This window comes from Zonotrichia leucophrys, chromosome Z, assembly GCF_028769735.1.
Source record: "Zonotrichia leucophrys gambelii isolate GWCS_2022_RI chromosome Z, RI_Zleu_2.0, whole genome shotgun sequence".
NCBI lineage: Eukaryota > Metazoa > Chordata > Aves > Passeriformes > Passerellidae > Zonotrichia > Zonotrichia leucophrys.
This window is the reverse complement of record NC_088200.1, coordinates 26,440,277-26,460,233: the sequence shown is the minus strand read 5'-3', so window position 1 is coordinate 26,460,233 and position 19,957 is coordinate 26,440,277. Positions and strand designations below refer to the sequence as shown.

At 40.6% G+C, this 19,957-nt stretch overlaps 1 protein-coding gene and 1 long non-coding RNA gene across 6 annotated transcripts in view; one reads left to right on the top strand and one right to left on the bottom strand.

Moving 5' to 3' along the window:
- The window catches only part of LOC135460049 (uncharacterized), a 46,552-nt gene extending 34,262 nt beyond the window's left edge, over positions 1 to 12,290 (bottom strand). The window contains exon 1 of the long non-coding RNA XR_010443149.1: positions 12,153 to 12,290. This is a non-coding gene — a long non-coding RNA (uncharacterized LOC135460049). The remainder of the gene's footprint in view (positions 1 to 12,152) is intronic.
- Positions 9,021 to 19,957, top strand: part of FGF10 (fibroblast growth factor 10) — a 58,819-nt gene continuing 47,882 nt past the window's right edge. The window contains exons 1-3 of one of the 5 annotated variants that reach the window (XM_064736669.1): positions 9,021 to 9,159; positions 9,645 to 9,719; positions 9,840 to 10,401. In XM_064736669.1, coding sequence (XP_064592739.1) covers positions 10,065 to 10,401 — 337 coding nt within the window. In that variant the 5' untranslated portion in view covers positions 9,021 to 9,159; positions 9,645 to 9,719; positions 9,840 to 10,064. Of the gene's footprint in view, positions 9,236 to 9,361; positions 9,517 to 9,644; positions 10,402 to 19,957 lie in introns of those variants that run through there. The other 4 variants (XM_064736670.1, XM_064736665.1, XM_064736668.1 and 1 more) reach the window with 4 other exon arrangements.

Sequence of the window (19,957 nt, the reverse complement as noted above, 5' to 3'; positions counted from 1 at the left end):
CAGGAATAGGATAGGCTATTTTAAGGGTCCACAGTATCTTCTGAACAAATTTTCAAGGACAAGTTTTTATTTTGGAGGATGTATGGCTACTCCCTAGCTCCTATCTGATGATACTAAACAATTGCAAGACATTTTTTCTGAAGGCCACCAGGGAATAACTTGTCCACTGCGGCTGTGGACAAGCTACCTGTCTTAGACATCTGGAGGAACACAATTTCTGCAAACCATAGAGAAACTAAGAGATTTAGTTCCCTCTTCTCCCTCTCCTCAGAAACCTGACTTCTGGTGGTTTATCTGATTACATGTGTTCCTGACAAATATATATGTATGACCACAGAAATATTGTTTAGTAATCAAATTGTATAATTTGAATCAATACATTGTCTGTAAATACTATTATAAATTCTTTTAATTGCCATTCAGTAATGATGAATCTAGCTAGCACTCTCATGCCCAGAGCTTTGTAGAAAATATTAACCTGCCACTTTACTAGGTAATGAACTAACTAACTAACTAATAGAATTGTTAATTAGTTGAAGTGTTTTCTGCCTTTTGATGTATATCTGACAAAAGCACCAACAAGCAAAGCTGACCTGGGCAAGTCTGAAACAAGGGTCACCACTGTTTTGTTAAACTGTCTGTACAACAGACTCACACAAGTTCAGAAGGCATCAAACACACTGGTCTTAGATGCCTCAGAAGCTAAGCAAATATATTTACCCATATTTAATCTGTAGATTTCATGGGTCAGCCTACCTATTCAGCCCTTCCATATGCCCTCCTCTGCTCAGACAGTATTTTGAAGGTATGTAGCTCCTCTTGCAGTCAACAGACAGCATTTGCCACAACTAAATAACGTGGCCTTTCCTGTTTATATCATTTAGATAGATATAAATGGCTCCAAGACGACATTCTCTGCACAGTAATCACATGAATAGAAGAACTTGATGATTCAGAGCTGGAAGGAATATCAGAGGCAAGGTAGCATCACAAGCAAGGTCAATGAGAAAGAATGCATATAAACCCTCCTTCCTTGGCCTCCTCTATGCTCTGGGTGCATGAAGTTCTTGTACACTTTTGAAAGCTACTCAGAATGATCTTTTACCATATATACAAGCTTCTATTGCTTGTTATGATCATTAATGTCTCTTGGTATCACAAATCCCAGTCTGCTTTAGGGAGTATGTATGACTGAGCTGCGCCAAAAACAAACAAACAAACCAACCCGAAAAAAGCCAAAAAACCTCCTCCCAAAACCCAAAAACTAAACCAAAACAAACTAAACCACCAAAACCAAAACCAAACTAACCAAAAAAGACCAACATCAACAGACAATAAAACTCAAACTAAAAACCAAAAATTAACCAGAAAACAAGACCTGCAGCAGTATTGCTCATATTTAGAAATATCCAGGGAAGGTATTTTAGCAGTTATTGGCATACAAAAAAAAAAAAAAAACCAAACAAACAAACAAAAATTGTGTCATTTTCAAGGTTCCTTGCTTTGAACTACATATAGGGTACATGAAATGCAACGTTAATTTTACCAAATCTGACATTTAGGAGCTAATCATTATCATCAGTAACTGGCAACATGGTAAGGTCTGCAATGATTTGGTTCTGTGTGGCCAGTTGTTAGCCATATGCCATAAAGAAAAATAATCTCCTTAAGCCTTGCAGAATGGATGACTGCTCTTCAGAGGCCTGCTTAAATCTTTAACATGCTGCAAACATTTTAAATAATGCTGGAAAGAAGATACCGTATTGTTATCCTTTTTCTCTGTGTTTGATCTTAATAAAAAGTTAAACAATCTGCTAATAAATATAGAACTAATTAAGCTGCATTTTCAAAACCATAATCTGCAGCTGGAGAGTACCATATAACAGATGAAAATCATCTTTTAGAAGATCACAACTCAGCAATAAGCTGACTTTGGGGGACTCATTCTTTGATACAGAGACTAGAAAACAGCAGAGTCTGGCTATTTTTCGAAACCCAGGCCTAAACAATAAGAGTCTATCTAGCTGCACAATTATATCTGAGTCATGGTGTTCTTACATATAGCATTAAGTGTATGAGAATGTTCTGAGCTGCAAAGCATTGAGGGAAAAAATCCTCTGCGTTCAAGCTGCCTCCACTTTTGGTTCTTGCCTTCATGGCATCTTTGGTGAGACATGTTTGCCATATATAAGTGTAAAGGTACAGTCTTCAGAAGGGTGGTGTCCAGCCCTGCACAGCAATTATGTGGAAATACAGGTGGAATGTCCCCTATATTTCCTACTCTGCTGCACATCCTCTGGGTGATGCCACACTGGAGAAGACTGACACCTGCCCAGCCTGGCTGAGCAGCAGCTCCAGTCCTGCCTGTGTAGCAGGAGACATGGGGAGCTGTCCCTTCCTTCTCGGCCATGCCTCAGGCTCCTGTGCCAGCCGAGGGCTCACTTCCATCGCCCTTCCTCACGCTGAGAGGTGCTTACTCACAGAAGTTATCCCAGTGACTGCTACAAATTAGCTGACAAAGAAGAGGCAATGTGTGAGCTCCCCCTGCAATGTGTGAGCTATTAACCAACTCAGAGGGAGCCCAGCTGGCTACCCTGGTCGCCTGTGGTGAGGCAAGCGTGTTCAGCTGTTGGGCTGATGTTCCTAGCTGTCAGCTCTGTTTCAAATAGCTCCACGAGCAAAGCCTGGAAGTAACTTATTCACTCCCTTTCAGTAGCACTCAAGAAGGATGGTGCTGTGGTTTTTGTATGGCTTTGCTGCATTTCTGAAATGGATTGTGATCGATCCAGGTAGAGTACAGGATAGTTAGCACCTTTTAGGGTACACACCCCTGTGTGTGAAAAAGCACTTATAATTTTTTATCTGTTACATTTTCTTCTCCCCATGCCCCACAAAAAAAACCCAAAAAACATTAAGAAAATTTAAAAAATAACAAAACAAACCACAACCAACTTTTTCTAGTAAACAGAAACCATTCAGAAACCCGAAGATGACATTTGGGCACCATATTATCTGTTTTTTGCATCTTGAGAAAAAGCTGTAGAAATAGATAAAACAGCAGTGGCGGAAGGGGAGGAGGGGAATAATTACTGTTGCCATTACACAGAATACTCACAGGTGTACATGCTTATATGGAATGTATGTCAGAATGCCCAAAATATTTCTTCAAAGCTTTAGCAGGATTCTCCATGGAAAATACAGGCTTAGATGACACTGAGTGGGAGGAGAAAATAATCTGCAAAGGCCTAATGGACCTCTTGCCTCTTCTTGGCTTTTTCTGGCTGGTTTGTTCTGAATTGCTCATATTTATAGGAGAATCTAAGTGGTCCTCATTTATGGTAGTATGAAAAAAGAAAAACAAATCCTCTAAGATTTAAGTACCTCCTTGAAAATACTGCCTTTTTGATTATATTTGTGCCACAGAGTAAGCAAAACTGGCTGCCAGCAGACCATTACTAAACATGGTCATTGTCCAACCCACACACATAGCTACTTATGGCACTACAACTCAGTGTCTGTGGGTCTGTAATTTCCTCTTGCTGACCTTCACAGAATGCATTTTTTACTTATTTCTTATTCTTCTCTTAATAGCTGTATTTACCAAGCAAAAGTTATCCAAATATTTCAAAATGTCATACATCTCTTTGTAATTTTTTTTGTCAGACACAATGTAACCATGAATGTATTTTGAGAGAATAACTACAATTAGCATTTTAGAGAGAATAAACCACTTTGTTAATTGTTTGCTTGAAGTGTAGCATTCAGAGAGTTTTGCCAATGCATCCATGACAGAGTCACCACTAATAGTAATTAATACTATTAATCTAAGTAATGCAACAAAATCCTCCTGGACCCACAATTTATATGTCTATTCACAAGATGACAACCTGTGCATTTCTAAGGGCTTTTACCTTTTGTTTGTGTTTCTCAAAAGAAAAACATGGGACAGGATATATTCCAGTTAATCATTACCTATCACCTGTGGCAGTGCTAGCCCAGCCAACGCTTTGCTCTTCCACCAGATGTCAGAGAGTAAGTGGCATATCACTCATCTCTGGAGGACTCAGCCTGCCTCAAGGGCACTTGGCCATTCTCACCACTGACTCTATGCTGGTGGAACCAGCTCTGGCTGGTTATCTTAGCTTCATTTTGGTTATCTCAGACACATTTTCTGTGTCTCTGTTATGTCTGATCTAGAAACACAAGTGGTTTTGAAATAAAAATGAAATGGTGAAACATGCATTTTATTAACCTTTGCTAAACTCTGCTTGAGTTCTTCTCCATTTTTGGATACTTGGTTGGAAAGGAGTTTACACAGAGGAGCAAGGAGTATGCTGTCACTACCAAGTCCCATTACAGGCAGCTAAAATAGTGTTCTGGCTTTATGTCTTTTATTCCAGCTACAAAAACACTGATGAGTTACACCACCTGCAGGCTTGATCTTTGACAACATAAGAGTTTATATACTTAATTCTTATACATAATATTGGAATAATATTAGTATTCTGACATTCTTTTTCAATGTCACAGAGGTATATGAAATGGTAACAAATAGAGATTAAATTGTGATTTTGCAGATTTTTCAGAAGAAAAAAAACTGAAATATTATTTTTTCTCAAGCTTTAAGACATATTTTATTAGTTAAAGTTCAATGTCATTCAGTCCCTGTTGTTAGGGGACATGAACTACACTCTGTAAATATTTCAGCAAGCAGCACTGTGTCTCAAATCAAACAACCTGTCTCATTGATGGCTGCTGCTACGTGCCACTGCCTTTTCTTTGTAATTCAGAGATACAGTGCCACAGGCTGGGATAGAGTGGAAAGTGTTCCAGCAGAAAACAAGTTGGGTATGCTAGTGACAGCAGCTGCCCATGAGCCATGCTGTGCCCAGGGGGCCAAGAAGGCCAATGGCATCCTGGCCTGGATCAGCAGTGCTGTGGCCAGCAGGGCCAGGGCAGGGATTGTCCCCCTGTGCTGGGCCCTGCTGAGGCCGCACCTCCAGTGCTGTGCCCAGGGCTGGGCCCTCACTGCAGGAAAGGCCCTGAGGGGCTGGAGAGAGTCCAGAGAAGGGCAATGGAGCTGGGGCAGGGTCTGGGGCACAAGTGCTGTGAGGAGCAGCTGAGGGAGCTGGGGGTGTTTGTCCTGGAGAAAAGGAGGCTCAGGGGGGACCTCATCACTTTCCACCACTGCCTGAAAGGAGGCCGTAGCCAGGTTGGGTTGGTCTTTTCTTTCAGGCAACCAGTGACAGAAAGAGAAGACATGGCCTCAAGCTGCACCAGCGGAGCTTTAGCTTGGATTTTAGGAAGAATTTATTCACAGTTAAACATTGGAATGGGCAGCCCAGGGATGCGGTGGAGTCACCAGGAGCTGTTTAAGGAAAGACTCATCACACTCAGTGCCATGGTCTGGCTGACAAGGTGGTGTTCAATCACAGGTTGGACTTGATGATCTCAGTCTTCACAGAATCAGCAATTCCATGATTCAGTGTTTTACAATAATACCAAGTTCTGCAGTTTGGAATTGATGTACAGAGGGAGGCATCTGAGCCATTGATGTGTTTGGCATTCCACACCTTGTTTCTGGCAGAGCTACCTCTCTGGCAGTGACAATCCTGGCTGAAATCCCTCTCAATGAAATCACTGGCAAATTTCCCAATACCTTGAATAAGAACAGAATTGGGTGCCATGACCAGAAGATACATGTGCATCTCTCATCATACTGTAAGCAGCAAATGTTCATGATGGCAATCTAGCAATCTAAACTGAGAGGCTAGTGACATCTGGGAGTAAGTTGATTATATTAATACCCAAGAACATAAACAGAACTTATTTACATCATCAGAAAAAATAGGACATTGACTAAGCGAAATCATGCAAGGCAAAATTTATTCCAACTTCATTAAAATAATCTTTGTCTGATCCAAGTCACCTACTTAACTAGGGAAAAAAAAAAAACCAAAAAAAAACCAACAAAACCCAACCCAAAAACCCACAAATTTGCCTCCTTGCTGATGAAAAGACAAATACATGACATAAGCTATTGCTATAAGTATTTTAAAAATAATTTTAGCCTTTTTTTCATTAAAATTCACCTGTACAACTTATTTCTCTAAATATACTTTAGAGAGAAAACATCTCAAAAAGAAAATTCTTTAAATATATTTTCTACTTTTTTTGCAAATTTTTTTGGAAAGTGTTTTCTTTATTTCATTCTGGATGGGTCAATGTAATTCATAATTTATAAAACTGCCGTGCGGGAGATATTTTGCAGAATTTTGCAGTGGTAAAAGGCAAAACAGAATTACTGGTTTTGAGCAGCAGGTACCATTTCTAGTCTAGGACTTGTACTGAAGGTAGCTGCTTTTCAAGCTTAGCAATGGAACAATTAATAAAGAAACCCATTAAGGTCTGATTGTTGCTGCTAAAAAGGAAGGTTGAATTTCAGGCCTTTGAAGTAACTGAGAATGATTCAGGCCTCATTACAGAGATATAATCTACATTCATACATTTATGTTAGTGATTCAAATCTATTGGGACAGATTGAATTCCGTTAAATAGTGGATCTTTCCTGTGGAACTTTTCTCAGGCTTTCTCAGGCTAACCTAAGAGGTGACCTGACAATACAAAGTAGTGGGGTATTTAGGGATTCAACTGTGCTATAAAAGAAAGGCTATACAGAAGGTAGAAAAAAGAATGAGATATAATCTAAAAAGCTATGTCAGCTTTTCATTTGGACTCTGTTTTGTAAATGCCCTCCTTGTCATCACACAGGACAGAAAAGGACTCTATGCGTTGCAGTAGTTTAAAGTACTGCCCTGAATATTGCACCTGCCAGAAGCAGATCTTATGAGAAATTCTGCGGGTGTTGAATTTTCTGTTTTTAAGTACAAAATCTTGCAACCAATATATAGATAATCATGAGCTAGAAACAGGTTTAAGCACAACTCTTCTTGAGTTAGTTCAAGACAGTACCTATTTTTTCAGGGTTAATTATGGCTGTTTAACCCTCAAATTATTTCTAACTCCCATCAGAGATCTTAAAATGCCAATTTGCTTTAATTTCCAACATTTGACAGGAAAAAGAGAAAAACCAAAAGGAAAGACATACTCAAATCTAAAAGTTTAAGATATTATGGAAATTGTTTCCAATTTAAGCTGTCGGAATCAAAATTACTTCAATTTTAGAAATAATGTCTTGTATCCTTCATGACCCAGGCAGCACTCAAACATTGACATAAGTTTTGTAGACACACATGTAAGCTGTCAGGCATTCACAGAAAAGAGTGGTTTGCTTTACATTTTTTCTTGTTTCTCTGCTTTTATAAAATTAATTACCAAAAGGAAAAGCCTTAGGCAAAAGGAAAGCCTAAATCAGATTTGCAAAAAGAAAGATTTTTGAAATGCTTTGCACTCAGTGCAAATACATGCAGAATAAATAATCTGAAGTACCATAAACAACATCGTAAAACATATTGATTCTAACATTAAATGGTTTCATTTTTAAGGCTGTTTAAATGTCACCCCCAGCAGCTGAACACATAAATTTAGGAGCCAACTCTCTCCAGGATAAACACCACAATTGGAGAAAATAATTTCTAATTTCTGTTGTGAAGTTAACAATATATTTAACATCCTAATCTAATGAATCAGTCTAATTTTAGAACTGTTTGTTCTTCCTGCATTTTCTGTTGTTTAAACTAAGATTTACTCCAAATGCCAAATGGAATCACATAGGAGGTTTTCCATTGCATTCCACTGATCTGCATTACTGCCTATATTTCAAAAAAGTTTTGGGTTTGCTTATTGAGCTACTCACTGTGTTTCTGTACCTATTTCCTTGATATTCCATTCTCTTAGCAAATGTTCCATCCACTCGTGTTCCAAAACAGGTATTTAACATGGCTAAATACTGACTAAAATACAATATCTTGCATGCCGCCCATACCCTGTCAGTTTCTGATGCTTTATTCTGGTGTTAAAAGATAGTACATCATATGGAAGACGCTTGTTGATTGCGGGGAAAGCTGACACTTCAGTGATGGGCTAGAAATATGAAACTGTCATAACACTCAGTACGTGAAATGATAAATCCACTAGAAGAGATGGAATCATAGGAAAAACCAACAACATATGCCCCTCCAGGAAAATAATAGCTTGAAAAATCGCTTAAAATAGCCTCGAAAATGGAAAAATTGTTTCTTTCTGGCAAGGGAAACTGCATTAGTTTAAAAAAAAATTAAAAAGACAGCAAAGTATTCAGACAGATTTTATGGGGAAACCTTTGCAATGCCAATAAAATCCCTTTTGCTTTGAAGTCAGACGCGTGATTCAGTAAATGACTCATGTTAGCAATTAGAAAATGGTCATTTAGGGCCCTGATTTCTTTTGAGACAAGGAGAGTGAGGGTGGGGAAAAAGACACAATAAATCTTGAGAGGCTTAAAAGGAAGAGCAGGCTAAAGTGTGAACTTTTTATTTCAGCAACGGAAGCGAGAAATCAGTGATTCATTGAAGGAGGGAGAAAGACCTCCATGCAAGCTGGCAGAGAAGAAGGAAAAGGAGCTAATTATGTCTCTTCCCTTTTTACTCTCTCTGACCAGCATATAATCTGCTTTTCCAAGGTCTGCCTGTAGTATATACTCCTTTCCAACCTCTCCACCCAACCCCTCCTCCAGCGGGGGGGAGGGGGAGGTCTAGCAGGCAACAAGCTCCAGGTGGCTTTCTCAATCACTTCACTGCCAAAAAAAATAAAGTAAAACCCTCCAGTAGAAAACAAGTTGGGGTTTTGGGGGTTGGTTTTTGTTAGTTTGGGGAGGCTGTTTAGGGGAGGAGGTTGGTTGGTTGAGATTTTTTTCTTTTTTCTGGTGGGGGGGGGGGGGGGGGAGAGAGAGAGAGACAGAGAGAGAGAGAGAGAGAGAGTGGGGGAAGAGTGAGGGGGAGGGAAGCCTCCCTGGAGGGGATTGGTTCAACTTGGAAGACAGGGAAATTAGTAAAGCATGAGTCTCTAAGCCATGCTGGTGGCCGGCGCTCCGAGGAGAAGGACGCTTTAGGAGCAATTAGCAGCGAGCCGAAGGCGGCAGCTGCCGCAGCCCGGGAGGAAGCGAGGGCAGCTCCCGGGGCTGCCTCCGCAGCAGGCACCGCTCGCTCCAGCTGCAAAAAGGTTTCAGATGTCCCACCACTGCCTGACCCCCTGCAAATAAGGGCTGACCACCAGAGGCACATCCCACCTTTGACTTGTAATCGCTGACATTTAGGCTACAGCTTCCAACCTGTTTACAACCAAAGGGGGAGGGAAAGGAAAGGAAAGGAAGGGCGGGGGGACAAGTTGGGATTTCTCCTTCTCTCTTTCTCTCGGGTTTTTTATTTTTTTAAATACTGTTCTGGAGAATTCAAAGCAAAACAAAGAAACTTCCTCCTCTGGGGTTGTCAGTGAGAAAAGGACGAGTTGTGCAACTGGTTTGGGATTTGCAAAAAGGCAAGAGGGTGGGGATCAGAAGAAGGTGCAAAGCCACAAAGTGTGAGTGCGCGTGTGTGTAAAGGTGTATGTGTGAAAAATCCATTCCGGCACCCCTTTCCGCTGGCTATTATTTATCTTAGTTGTTGTTTTTGTTGTTGTCATTGACTTTGCTGTCATCTATTTTTCAGACCTTTCTGCATCTAAGATGGTGAAGAAAGGAGTGAGGAAGAGAACAAAATAACTACTGGAAAGTCTCAAACCAGGTTGGGGAGTGTGTGTGCATGTGGGGGGCTGGGGAAGGGAAAAAGGAAAGAGGATTAACCACAGCAACCCCCCCACCCAAAAAAAAAAAAAACCCAAAAAACCAAACCAACAACCAACAGCTCTTTTTTCTGAGGGAGGACTCGAAGGATTAAAAGGCAGCAACTTCTGAGGCGATTTGTCCCGAGTTATGGATGTTGGTGCACTTACTTCAGGCCAGATCAGAGCTCAGACGAATCTAACCAGAAGCAGCAACCACCGTCTCTCCACTTGCCTTTTACCAGGTTTTACCCTTCCAGTATGTTTCATTTGATAAGACATTTTCCAGCGCCCAGAGTTTCAGTACAATGTGCAAATGGATACTGACAAATGGTGCCTCAGCCTTTTCCCACCTGCCTTGTTGCTGCTTGCTGCTGCTCTTCTTGGTGTCTTCTGTGCCTGTCACCTGCCATGACCTCGGCCAGGACATGCTGTCCCCGGAGGCCACCAACTCCTCTTCTTCATCATCCTCCTCCTTCCCCTCGTCCTTCTCCTCTCCTTCCAGTGCGGGGAGACACGTGCGGAGCTACAATCACCTCCAAGGAGACGTGCGCAAGAGGAAGCTCTATTCTTACAACAAGTACTTTCTCAAGATCGAGAAGAACGGCAAGGTCAGCGGCACCAAGAAGGAGAACTGCCCGTTCAGTAAGTACGGCTCTGCTGCCGCGCTGCCGGGCAGGGGCCGCTGCTCCCCGGGCCGAGCGCCCGAGCCCCGGCCGGGCAGGGAAGGGAAGGGACGGGAGAGGGAGAGGTGGCGCCGCGGAGGGGAGGGGGCGCACGGCAGGGCTGGGTGGGCTCGGCTCGGCTCCTCAGGGACGCCGCTCCCGGACAGCCAGTATCTGCAAACCGCTCCGGTTACATTTGTTTTGCAAATGGCCTCGCTGAGCACCGTTTGTTTCTTCGCCAGGCAGAAGAGCAAATTAGAAAGATTTGCAGGGAAGTGGCGGGGAGTGTGTGGGGGACATTGTCTCCTGAATCTGAAAATCATTATCCCCTGTCATTAGGGCGCCTTGACGAGAGCGCTGCATTGGAACAATTAATCGATTGCCCGCACGCTCCGCTCCCCGCGGCCCGCTCCCGGAGCAGGGCTCTTCATTCCCGGGGCCGGGCTCCCGCCGGGGCTGCCCGCGGAGCCGGAGCCCGTGCGCGCCCGCTCTGCCGCCCGCCGTGCGGCGGAGGCGGTGCCGCGCTGCGCCCCGCCGGTCCCGGGCTGCCGCGCCGCTATACCGCTACTCGCTCCATTGTAAACATCTGGGGCTGCCTTCCCACAGACCTCACACGCTTTTCATTGTCCTTTTCTTTCTTTCTTTTTCTCTCTCTTTTTTTTGTTTTTGTTTTTTTTTTATAAATTATTTCGGAGCCAAAGTCATATGGCGGTCCCCATAGCTGAAGTTTCGAGCTTTTCTCTAGAACTAATTAGATGCTTAGTAATAGCATGCTTCTGGTAATGTAATTTTTTGGCTGTTAGTGCTAGAAACGTACCCTTTACTTGGTTTTCCTGCCTATGCAGTCTCAAATTGAACTGTACTAAATCACAATGTATTGCTTTCTCTTATAAATCTTAACTGACTATGTCCCACTATAGGAACATGCTGAGAAAGTAAGCTCTGTTAGGCAACTCGAGGATACTCTAAGGCTTTCTTCAACTGGTAAAGAACCACATTTTGGTTCTTGTGTTGTTTTACATAAATCCAGATAAATCCCGGAATAAATCTGCTGTTAAATTAAAACAACTGAAAGCGAATTAAGTAGATCCCTTGCTAGCTAATGTGTAAAACAGGCAGTTCTTCAGCAGGTTGCCTTGCTATATGACAGATACTACTGTTAATTCAGCTGTATTTCTGGTAAATACTGTAATATAACTTTAGAAACTGTGAGAAAAGTGTTGGAGTATCATGTGTTGCTGCTTCACTTGCTCCACCTTGCAACTTCATGCTTTATCACACATTCTAATGTTTATAAATGCTTTAGATGTCAAAGCAGCTGAATCTTACCACCTCCCCTTCTGTATTACAGAGAAAGGCAAATTCTTAAAAAAAGCAGAGCTGTGAGGGAGGCTTAACTTTGATGAATTTGTATGGAATGAAGTCCTGGAACTGTGTTTCTTAGATTACCTTTGGCTTTGGAGGAGAACAGCACCCCTAAAATGGGATTTTGAAAGCTTTGCATGCATCTCTGAGAACAGCAAACCGTTCTGTATAGCACACTGCTGCCAAAAAGGGCTGTAAGGTGCCCACTCTGACAGCAGTGTACGCAGGGAAGTAGCTACAGATCTGAGCAGTCCCACTTTGCCAGCAGAATTGCTCAGTGAGTAAACTTACCACATGCTTGAACTTTTGCAAAGTCCTGCCAAGAAGAGGTAGAATGGACTGAAATGCACAAATACAAGTTCCTACCTTTTCAGGCTGCGTGCAAGAACAACCCCCCACGACTGTGGGAGGGGGTGTGCACGGTGTGTCCTGGTTTTTCAGTCAGTGCATCAGAAAGAGAATTGCCTTCTCAGTGATGTCATGGTTACTGCCACATCTGCACAGTATCTGCCGAAAGAGAGGAGAATGTAGGTTTTTTTTCATATAAAAACAAAACAATGCCTTTATTGTACATAATTGCATCCTATCACTGAAGATTACATGCAGTGAAGAAAGCACTGCCGTCATCTTAAAACTTGCAGCTTCCCCACTGTACTTCATCACAACGGCAGACCTAGTGAACATCCTTCAGCTCAAAACTATTTCCATCCTGTTGACAGAAGTCAGAGTTCTATGTTGCTGATTCATACTGATTAAAATATGGAGTGTGACGTTGTCTTTTCTGTAAAAACATAGTCTGAGACTATTTAAAAATATATTTATTGTGCCTTTATTCAAGGCTGTTTGTGTAGCAAAATGTTGCAAGTGAATTCACTAAATCTATGTTTTTCACAGCATCATGTGTAGCAGTGCTATCATAATACTGCTGTAATCCCCAGCTGGACTGATTCCATGCAAAGATATGGTATCTCTCACATGGTCTGAAATAAGTAATTACATGTGAATACATTTCTGCCTTGCATAGGGTTAGCCAGAGAGGCCACTAAATTGTAGCCTGTTTAACATTACAAGCTATTTAATCTCTAAAATTAGTTTCTCCCTCCGAAACCATGTTTTCCTAAACAAATAAGAGTGACTATTGACATACAAGACTGAAATATTCTAATTTGGAGGCTAATTTTCTCATGTGCTAATGTTTAAAATTCATTTATGCTGCAGTAAAGCCTTATCAGTAGGTCTGTAAGATCGTGATATATTGTGTAATTAGACAACAGCCTTCACGGCTCTCTGCCAGTTAAGCACTGTCACGTAAGAAGAACAGTTGGAGAAATTCAGAATAAACATTCAGAAAGCAGAATTTAGTCTCCAGCCTTTGAACGGCTCAAACAGCGTTCATGGATTAGCTCTATAAATATTGTGTAGAGTGCACTAAATTAAAGTTTACTCTGGCAGCTGTATTCCGACTTGATTGCTTGGAACTATTCCATCATCCTTTCTCTACCTGCGGAGTACCAGGTGGTTCCTGACTGTTCTGTCAGAAAACTGGCAGAACTTGTAGCACTTGGCATGGCTGGAGGTGTCTGTCACTAGATAGATGTAGGACACTTAATTTTATTTTTCCTTACATCTGGAAGTTTGATCCTCAAAATACAACTACTACCTTGTCCTACAGCACCACAGCTGTGAAGTCCCTTGCCCCTGTTCTTGACAGAGCCCTTCACAAGCACAAAAAAAGAGAGCTGTAGTGTTTTTTGGAGGCTTACACACTAGATGAGGGACCAACAATCCAAAAATCCTCCAAAGAGCAATAACAAAAGCTTTCACTATACCTTGAGCTCTGGGATCACCAAAAGAATCTAAAGACAAATATTGAAATTGAGAGGGAACTGCATGTATGCAGATTCTGACTTGACTCCCACACTGGCAGTTCTCTTGATTAAGATAGAGAATCTCTCTGTGATTAATGGTTGACATGCATTAAAGCTACATGATATATGATAAGCAGGTTCAAGAAAACTTGAATTTATGTCTCAGTGCTATACAATTTTCAGTTGTCTTCTGAGATAACCATTCACAGTACTATAGGGCACACAATTTGCAAGACAGACCTTATTAGTTGAAGAACAACAACAAAATACACAATACTCCGTTTGCAGCAGCTGACCCGCAGTCTGTGGAGGGCGTTCTGCCTGAGCAAAGATTGCAGGACCAGGCTCTTATTTAGGTGCACGTTCAGGGAGTGCAGTCCGCGTCACTGAGCCTGGAGAGGAGTGGGAAGGATTGCTGGAGGGATCCCTGCGGGCTTTGGACCAAGCGGTGCTATGCAAAACCTACAGCAGATGGCGGCACAGCCACTGCCTGGTGTCACCTCTGCTCGAAGAGGTGGACCACGAGGGTCTGCATCCTCAACTGTGTAGGCTAATTTAGTTCAAGCAAAGCCATTCCAAGCAAAGATATTCTATTTATTTGTCTTATGAGCAACCCAAGTGGTCTATTTCAAGAAAAAGGCACTTTGTTGCAGAATGAAAGTGTATGTCAGGGGAGCTAGCAAGAAATAATTAGCTACTTCCCACAGGCTAACCTATTCCGGGCTTTTCTTCTGAGTATTCAATTATCTTTTATACTAAGCTTTAGGAACTCTTGAATTCCCTGATAGTCCTTGCTTTTGCTTTGGTTAGCGTGGGATAAGCTTAACCACATAGTGAGTGAAAGAAGAAAGTTTTGACCCTCATTCTTTAGCCCAAAAGATTGTAAACAACCACTTAACTACTAGAAGTCCTGAACATTACTAATGAGGATTTTAATTGTGTTCATATATACGTGACATACAAATAGGTATTTGTATTCTAGATTGGTTTATATGCCAAAAAATAGCATTAAGTGTGTTTTGATTAGGTATACTTCATTTGATACTCATTTTTTTCACCATACCTCTGGTGCAGGAAAGACAATAAAGTGCTATAGGTACCTTAACATCAGTTATGAAGCTCCAAGCAGATTAGAATAATTGATAAAATAGACTCTTTTCCTACCAAACATTTTGTAAACTAACTATTTGGGATTATTGACTCCTTATCATATGTGTTTGTAAATTAATGTGAGAATTTTTCACTGTTTTTCTAAAGACTGACTAGTGTTTTGCTCGTTTACTGTCCAAAGAGTTCTGTTTTATGGCTTTACTAATCAAAATACTTAAAATAGGAAATAATAATGAGTGAAGTAATTTGAAAACTTGGTTTCTTACTGTGAAATGTATATGTTTTTGAGGACATGATTTCTCATTTTCGGGTAGGTTTTTTGTTGTTGTTGTCATTGTTTTTGGTTTTGGGTTTGGTTTTTTTTTTGTTTGGTTTGGTTTTTGCTTTTAGTTTGTAGAACTCAGTTATATAATTTATAACCAGCAGTATAAAACCGTAGGCACTTAGGATTTATGAATGTGGAAAGAATTGTACTATTTAATGTCTACATGACACTCTCCCGTTACCCTTACTGCATTCCTGCCTTGTGGACCCTCCATGCTGATACTGTAGCCCTGTCATAAATCTTTTCAAAATACACAGTTGTAAGAAGTCTTTTTGTCTCCATAAATCTAACTTATAGCCACTTGGGAAAAAAAAATCCCAAGAGTTTGGAGCAACTGGAAGTTTGTTCCCAAACCCCAGAAGAAGGAAAGTAAGGGACATGGACATACAGGTTTATAGATGCCATGTTTCTGTTTTAATGGGAGGGTTCACAGGTAGTGGCTCAGTCAAAACTTCCCTTGAAGATGGCATTAGCTGAGTGAGCAGTATAGAATGTGCTTACACTTCTGAAACATCTTGGATGCATTCACTCATAGGATAAGATCCTCTGTTTTGAAATAAGGCATTTTAAGATGACTTTCAGATGTCTTTGAACTGTGTGTGTGAATAGGGGCCTTTTCACTTCAAATGAGAGTCAGATCAGATCCTGCAATACGGGAGTTTTCATTTATTGCAGAACCTTTCATGTAAAAAAAAAAAGAAAACTTTTCTATGCACTTATCTTGTTAAACTGTGTCTTAAGTTAAAAATTGCAGGTACCTGTATGAACATAGAACAACAACTCATGTGAGGTGGACTGCTGATTTTTCCTATGAGAAAGTAATCTAATTCCACAAGAAAGATTCTACATAGGAAAAAAAAAAAAGTATATGTAAATAATGTTGTGCTTCTATTTCTAGGCTTAGTATTTGGGATGATAGTGTCAACAAGGCAGAGAAATGACTTGGTTGGTTTGGGATTTCTTATATACTCCCTTCTTGACATTGATATGCCTTGACAAAACATTGTTTTCTATTCAATGGAGAGCTTTTTGAATCAAGCTCTTACAGTCTCTTTTTCCTCAAGCTAGTACCAGGTTGAAATTTCAGCTTCCTTATTTAAATGCTTGCTACTACTGCTTGCAGTGGTATATATCACTGAACTACTTTATCCTAATATTCTGGGGTATATCATCTAATGACCTCTTTGTCACTTGGAACATCACAAATATTTTGTTTATCAACATTGCCAACCAATGTCAGCATGATGAGGCTGCAAGAAAAAGTAACCCTTGCTGATTTTGGGCTCTGCATACCAAACTACCAGATAAGAAATGGAGGACCAGTTTAGTTAGTCTTAGCACATGTTTGTTTCTCAGTTGGTAGGTGTATTAGTGCCACTAGTCTAACTGTGTGTACCTGTCAAACAAGTTTTCCTTCTTTGACAATTTATTTTTATGTGATATTTTGCTATCTTACATCCTTTCATTGCACAGATGCTTTAACAGGGAAAAGTAGTTAATGGTGCTTGCAACCTTAGTTCTGTTAACTAGAGGGATCCTTCCCTAGCTGCCCTAATTGCTTCTGGTTCTTGCGCCAATTTCTTGTAAAACATCTCTGTTGGTTACAACATAGTAAAAAGGAGACAGGAAACAGTGTTTCATGAAGTTTTGAAAAGTCAGCCTGGGAAAGCACGCTGTGTTTATGAAGAGAATTAAAATCTTCAAGGGTAGGAGTCAGAAGGAAGTGGCTAAATCTTTAATCACTGAATGAATATTAAAAAATTAATTCATTAATTGGGCAGATTATTAAAATTTATTTTGGTGCTTCATGTGTACAGTGCAACAAATAGAAGTTGCAGGGGAAAGAAATGGTTACAAGTAAGCCAAGTCTCATACTAAATAGTGTCTTTAAAGGCACTGTTTTTAAATTAGGTCACTTGTGTTCTTTCTTTGAACATTCAGTTCTAATTGCAACAGTAAATCAAAGAATATGCTCAAAGTAGATTCCCATGTAAGGTGGACAACTGGACAGTGCCTTTTTACTGCTACTAACACGTGCATCCAATTACTGGGTTGATATACTCACAATGTCAGCTGTAAAGCATTCCCCTATTTTATAGTTAGCCTAAAGAATTATTAGCCTGTCCCCTTTCACATTTACCTCTAAATAATCTGTCAGAGTGTATATCTTCTACAGTTAAAGAGGAATTTTCACACACATCGAAGCTGACTTTCAAGAAAAAAGGAAATGTTGAAACTACACCAAACAGTTTTATTCCTTTTCTTTTTCCCTCTTCCATAATTTTTGGTATTGTCAAAGAGAGGAAAAGGTTATGGATAGTAGGAATATGAATGATCATGAATGTTCTATAAAAATAAAGAAGAAGATCAGATCTTTCATAAACCTTGATTTAGGAAAGAAATATGATGCCTGCTCCTTTCGTGGTGGAAAACATATGTGAAGGACATAGTTGTTTTTCCATTCCTGACTCGTCTTCCTATGTGGGGAGCAGAAGTGAAAATGAGGGGGTTGAGGGAGGTGGGGGAATTGTGAGGAGTCTCTTTGCTCTTCTTTATTCTGTCACTGATATTAGAGGTTCAAACATTTCATAGAAATAAATGAAATGTAAGTTTTCTTTTAGGTTCCTGACACACAGCTGTGCAGCTGTAGTCAGTATGTGTGGGAGTTGGGGAGGGAATGCTGAAGCATTTTGGAATCATTCAGGATGTTATTTAATTGGAATTAAGGCACAGTGCTAAGTGGAGACTGGGTATAAATCAATGATATTGTGCCCGCATTTGAGGAAGTGGGTGGGATGTGTGACAAGTACCAGATCAGTACTAGAAAGGATGACAAGAAAGAAATGGGGGCAGCATGTGTCATGAGTGGGAGAGAAGTGGGGAGAGGGGGAGCATGGCTTACCCCTTTTGGCAGCTGTGAACTGCCAGTGATGTTGCGTTGTTCTGTCTGATCTCACTGTAACATCTGTTTGTCACAGACTGAAACTATGAAGACATTAGGGTGCCTTTTGAATTTGTATAAAAGTGTGTGCCTGGTGTTAGGATATGAATGTTCCACTCCCAATTTAATTGTTTCTCTGACCCTGTTCTGTAGATATTAGATACTATTTGGCAGCTGTTCTAGGGTTTTCTTCTTCATTTTATCCTCTTTGAGAAGATTAATAACCTACTTTATTCCTAATATCAAATTCAGTATCAACTACTTGCAAGAAGAAGGGTAGGTGAATTGCCCCTTGAAAGTAATAAACCATTTGAAAGAGCTACACGCTATGCATTAAAGAAAAAAAAAGTGGGGTTTTAGTTGGTTGGTTTTTCTTAATTTTTTCAGTATGCTAATACTACAAGCTATATTTGTTAAGAGAAACATATACCTGAAGGACATCAAGTTACCCTAGAATTCCAAGTGCTTTGACTTTTGGAGCAAGGACTAGAGTGGAGTACAGTGTTTTGGTTGGTGCTGTGTTATCAAATATGTCATATTTTGCAAGCTTATCATTAGGATTTGAAGCAGATACATAGTTACAAGTTTGTTGCTGCAGTGAGCAAGGGAAAATGTGTGTTCTGGAATGGAATAGGAGATGACTGCATTTAACACAATTAATATTTTATAAGACTGCTGTTTAGTGTCTTCTTCTCACAATTTTATTATGACATTTAAGGAGATGCTAAAGCTTCCAGTGTTCTCTGAGGCGGTCTTTTAATTTCAACACAACAAATTTTTTTCTCATTTATTTCCCAGATACTTCTTTCTTCTCTGTTTTTTCCTGAATGTAAACAACAAAAATATAAACCATGTCATAAAGCTGTAGAGCTGTATAATATCCCAAGTCAGAAGGGTCCCACAATGATTGTTGTGTCCAACTTCTGATCCTTCACAGGGCAATCTGGAAGTTGATCTGGAAGTACCGCTCTTATCCTCATGAATTATCTTAGTACCTGTGGCACATTTCCCTTGGAGACAAGCTAATGAAAACCTTCCCCTGAACTGTAACCTGGGCTCATGACTCTGCCCCTCTGCCCTGTCTCAGAGGAAGCAGAGTGGTGCATGTGGTTCACATTCTGATGACAGGACACCTTTCCCTTGTCAAAACACTAGTGCTAATAACTGCAACACAGAAATTCTGTGCTCACTGAGGATCTGTAACTGCAAAACTAATGGCAACATAAAAAGACACAGAGGAAGAGTCTAGAGCTAACCTCATCAGCCAAGGTGGGGTTGCTTTCTGTTTGGCTGCTTGTCTGTCTAGGCCTGGTTACTCTGCCTCTTCAGATGCTGAAAATATAACACCCCGTTTAAGATTCATGTGTAGTTTTGGTGCTACTGTTTTAGTAGCTGGGTCAGCAGTTCATACTTTGGCTGAAGAGCTGAGTTAAGGCACCACCATATGTAAACTGGAGCAGAAAATTATGACAAACCTAGTTTCACTGGGCATTCTGACCTACAAACCATTGCAAGCTCTTTAAATTTTCACTTCATGTGGTTCTGAAACAAATAGCTTAGAAAGTGAGTAGAATGTAAGATGTGGAAGGAAATTATGATTGTTTCAGCTTCCTAGAAGTGAAGATGCTGATGAAATCACATGTGCAAATCCACTTATTATGAACAGTGACATTTAAAGTCATGTATGATAGCTTTTATTCATAAAGCAGTATTACCTTTGCTTCCAAACAGCCCTGAGCACACATAAGCAAGGCTCACTTCTTAGTCCAATGAGTTGTTTCTACCACTTAAGCAGCTAATAGAAAATTCAGTGGGGCAAGTACTGGGAGGTACATGTTCTGCCCTTTCTGAGGCTTAAAGGTAGATTCAATATAAGAAGTTTTGCTTTTTTCTTGGATTTTGGTTTGTCAGGAACCCTGCTCCTGGG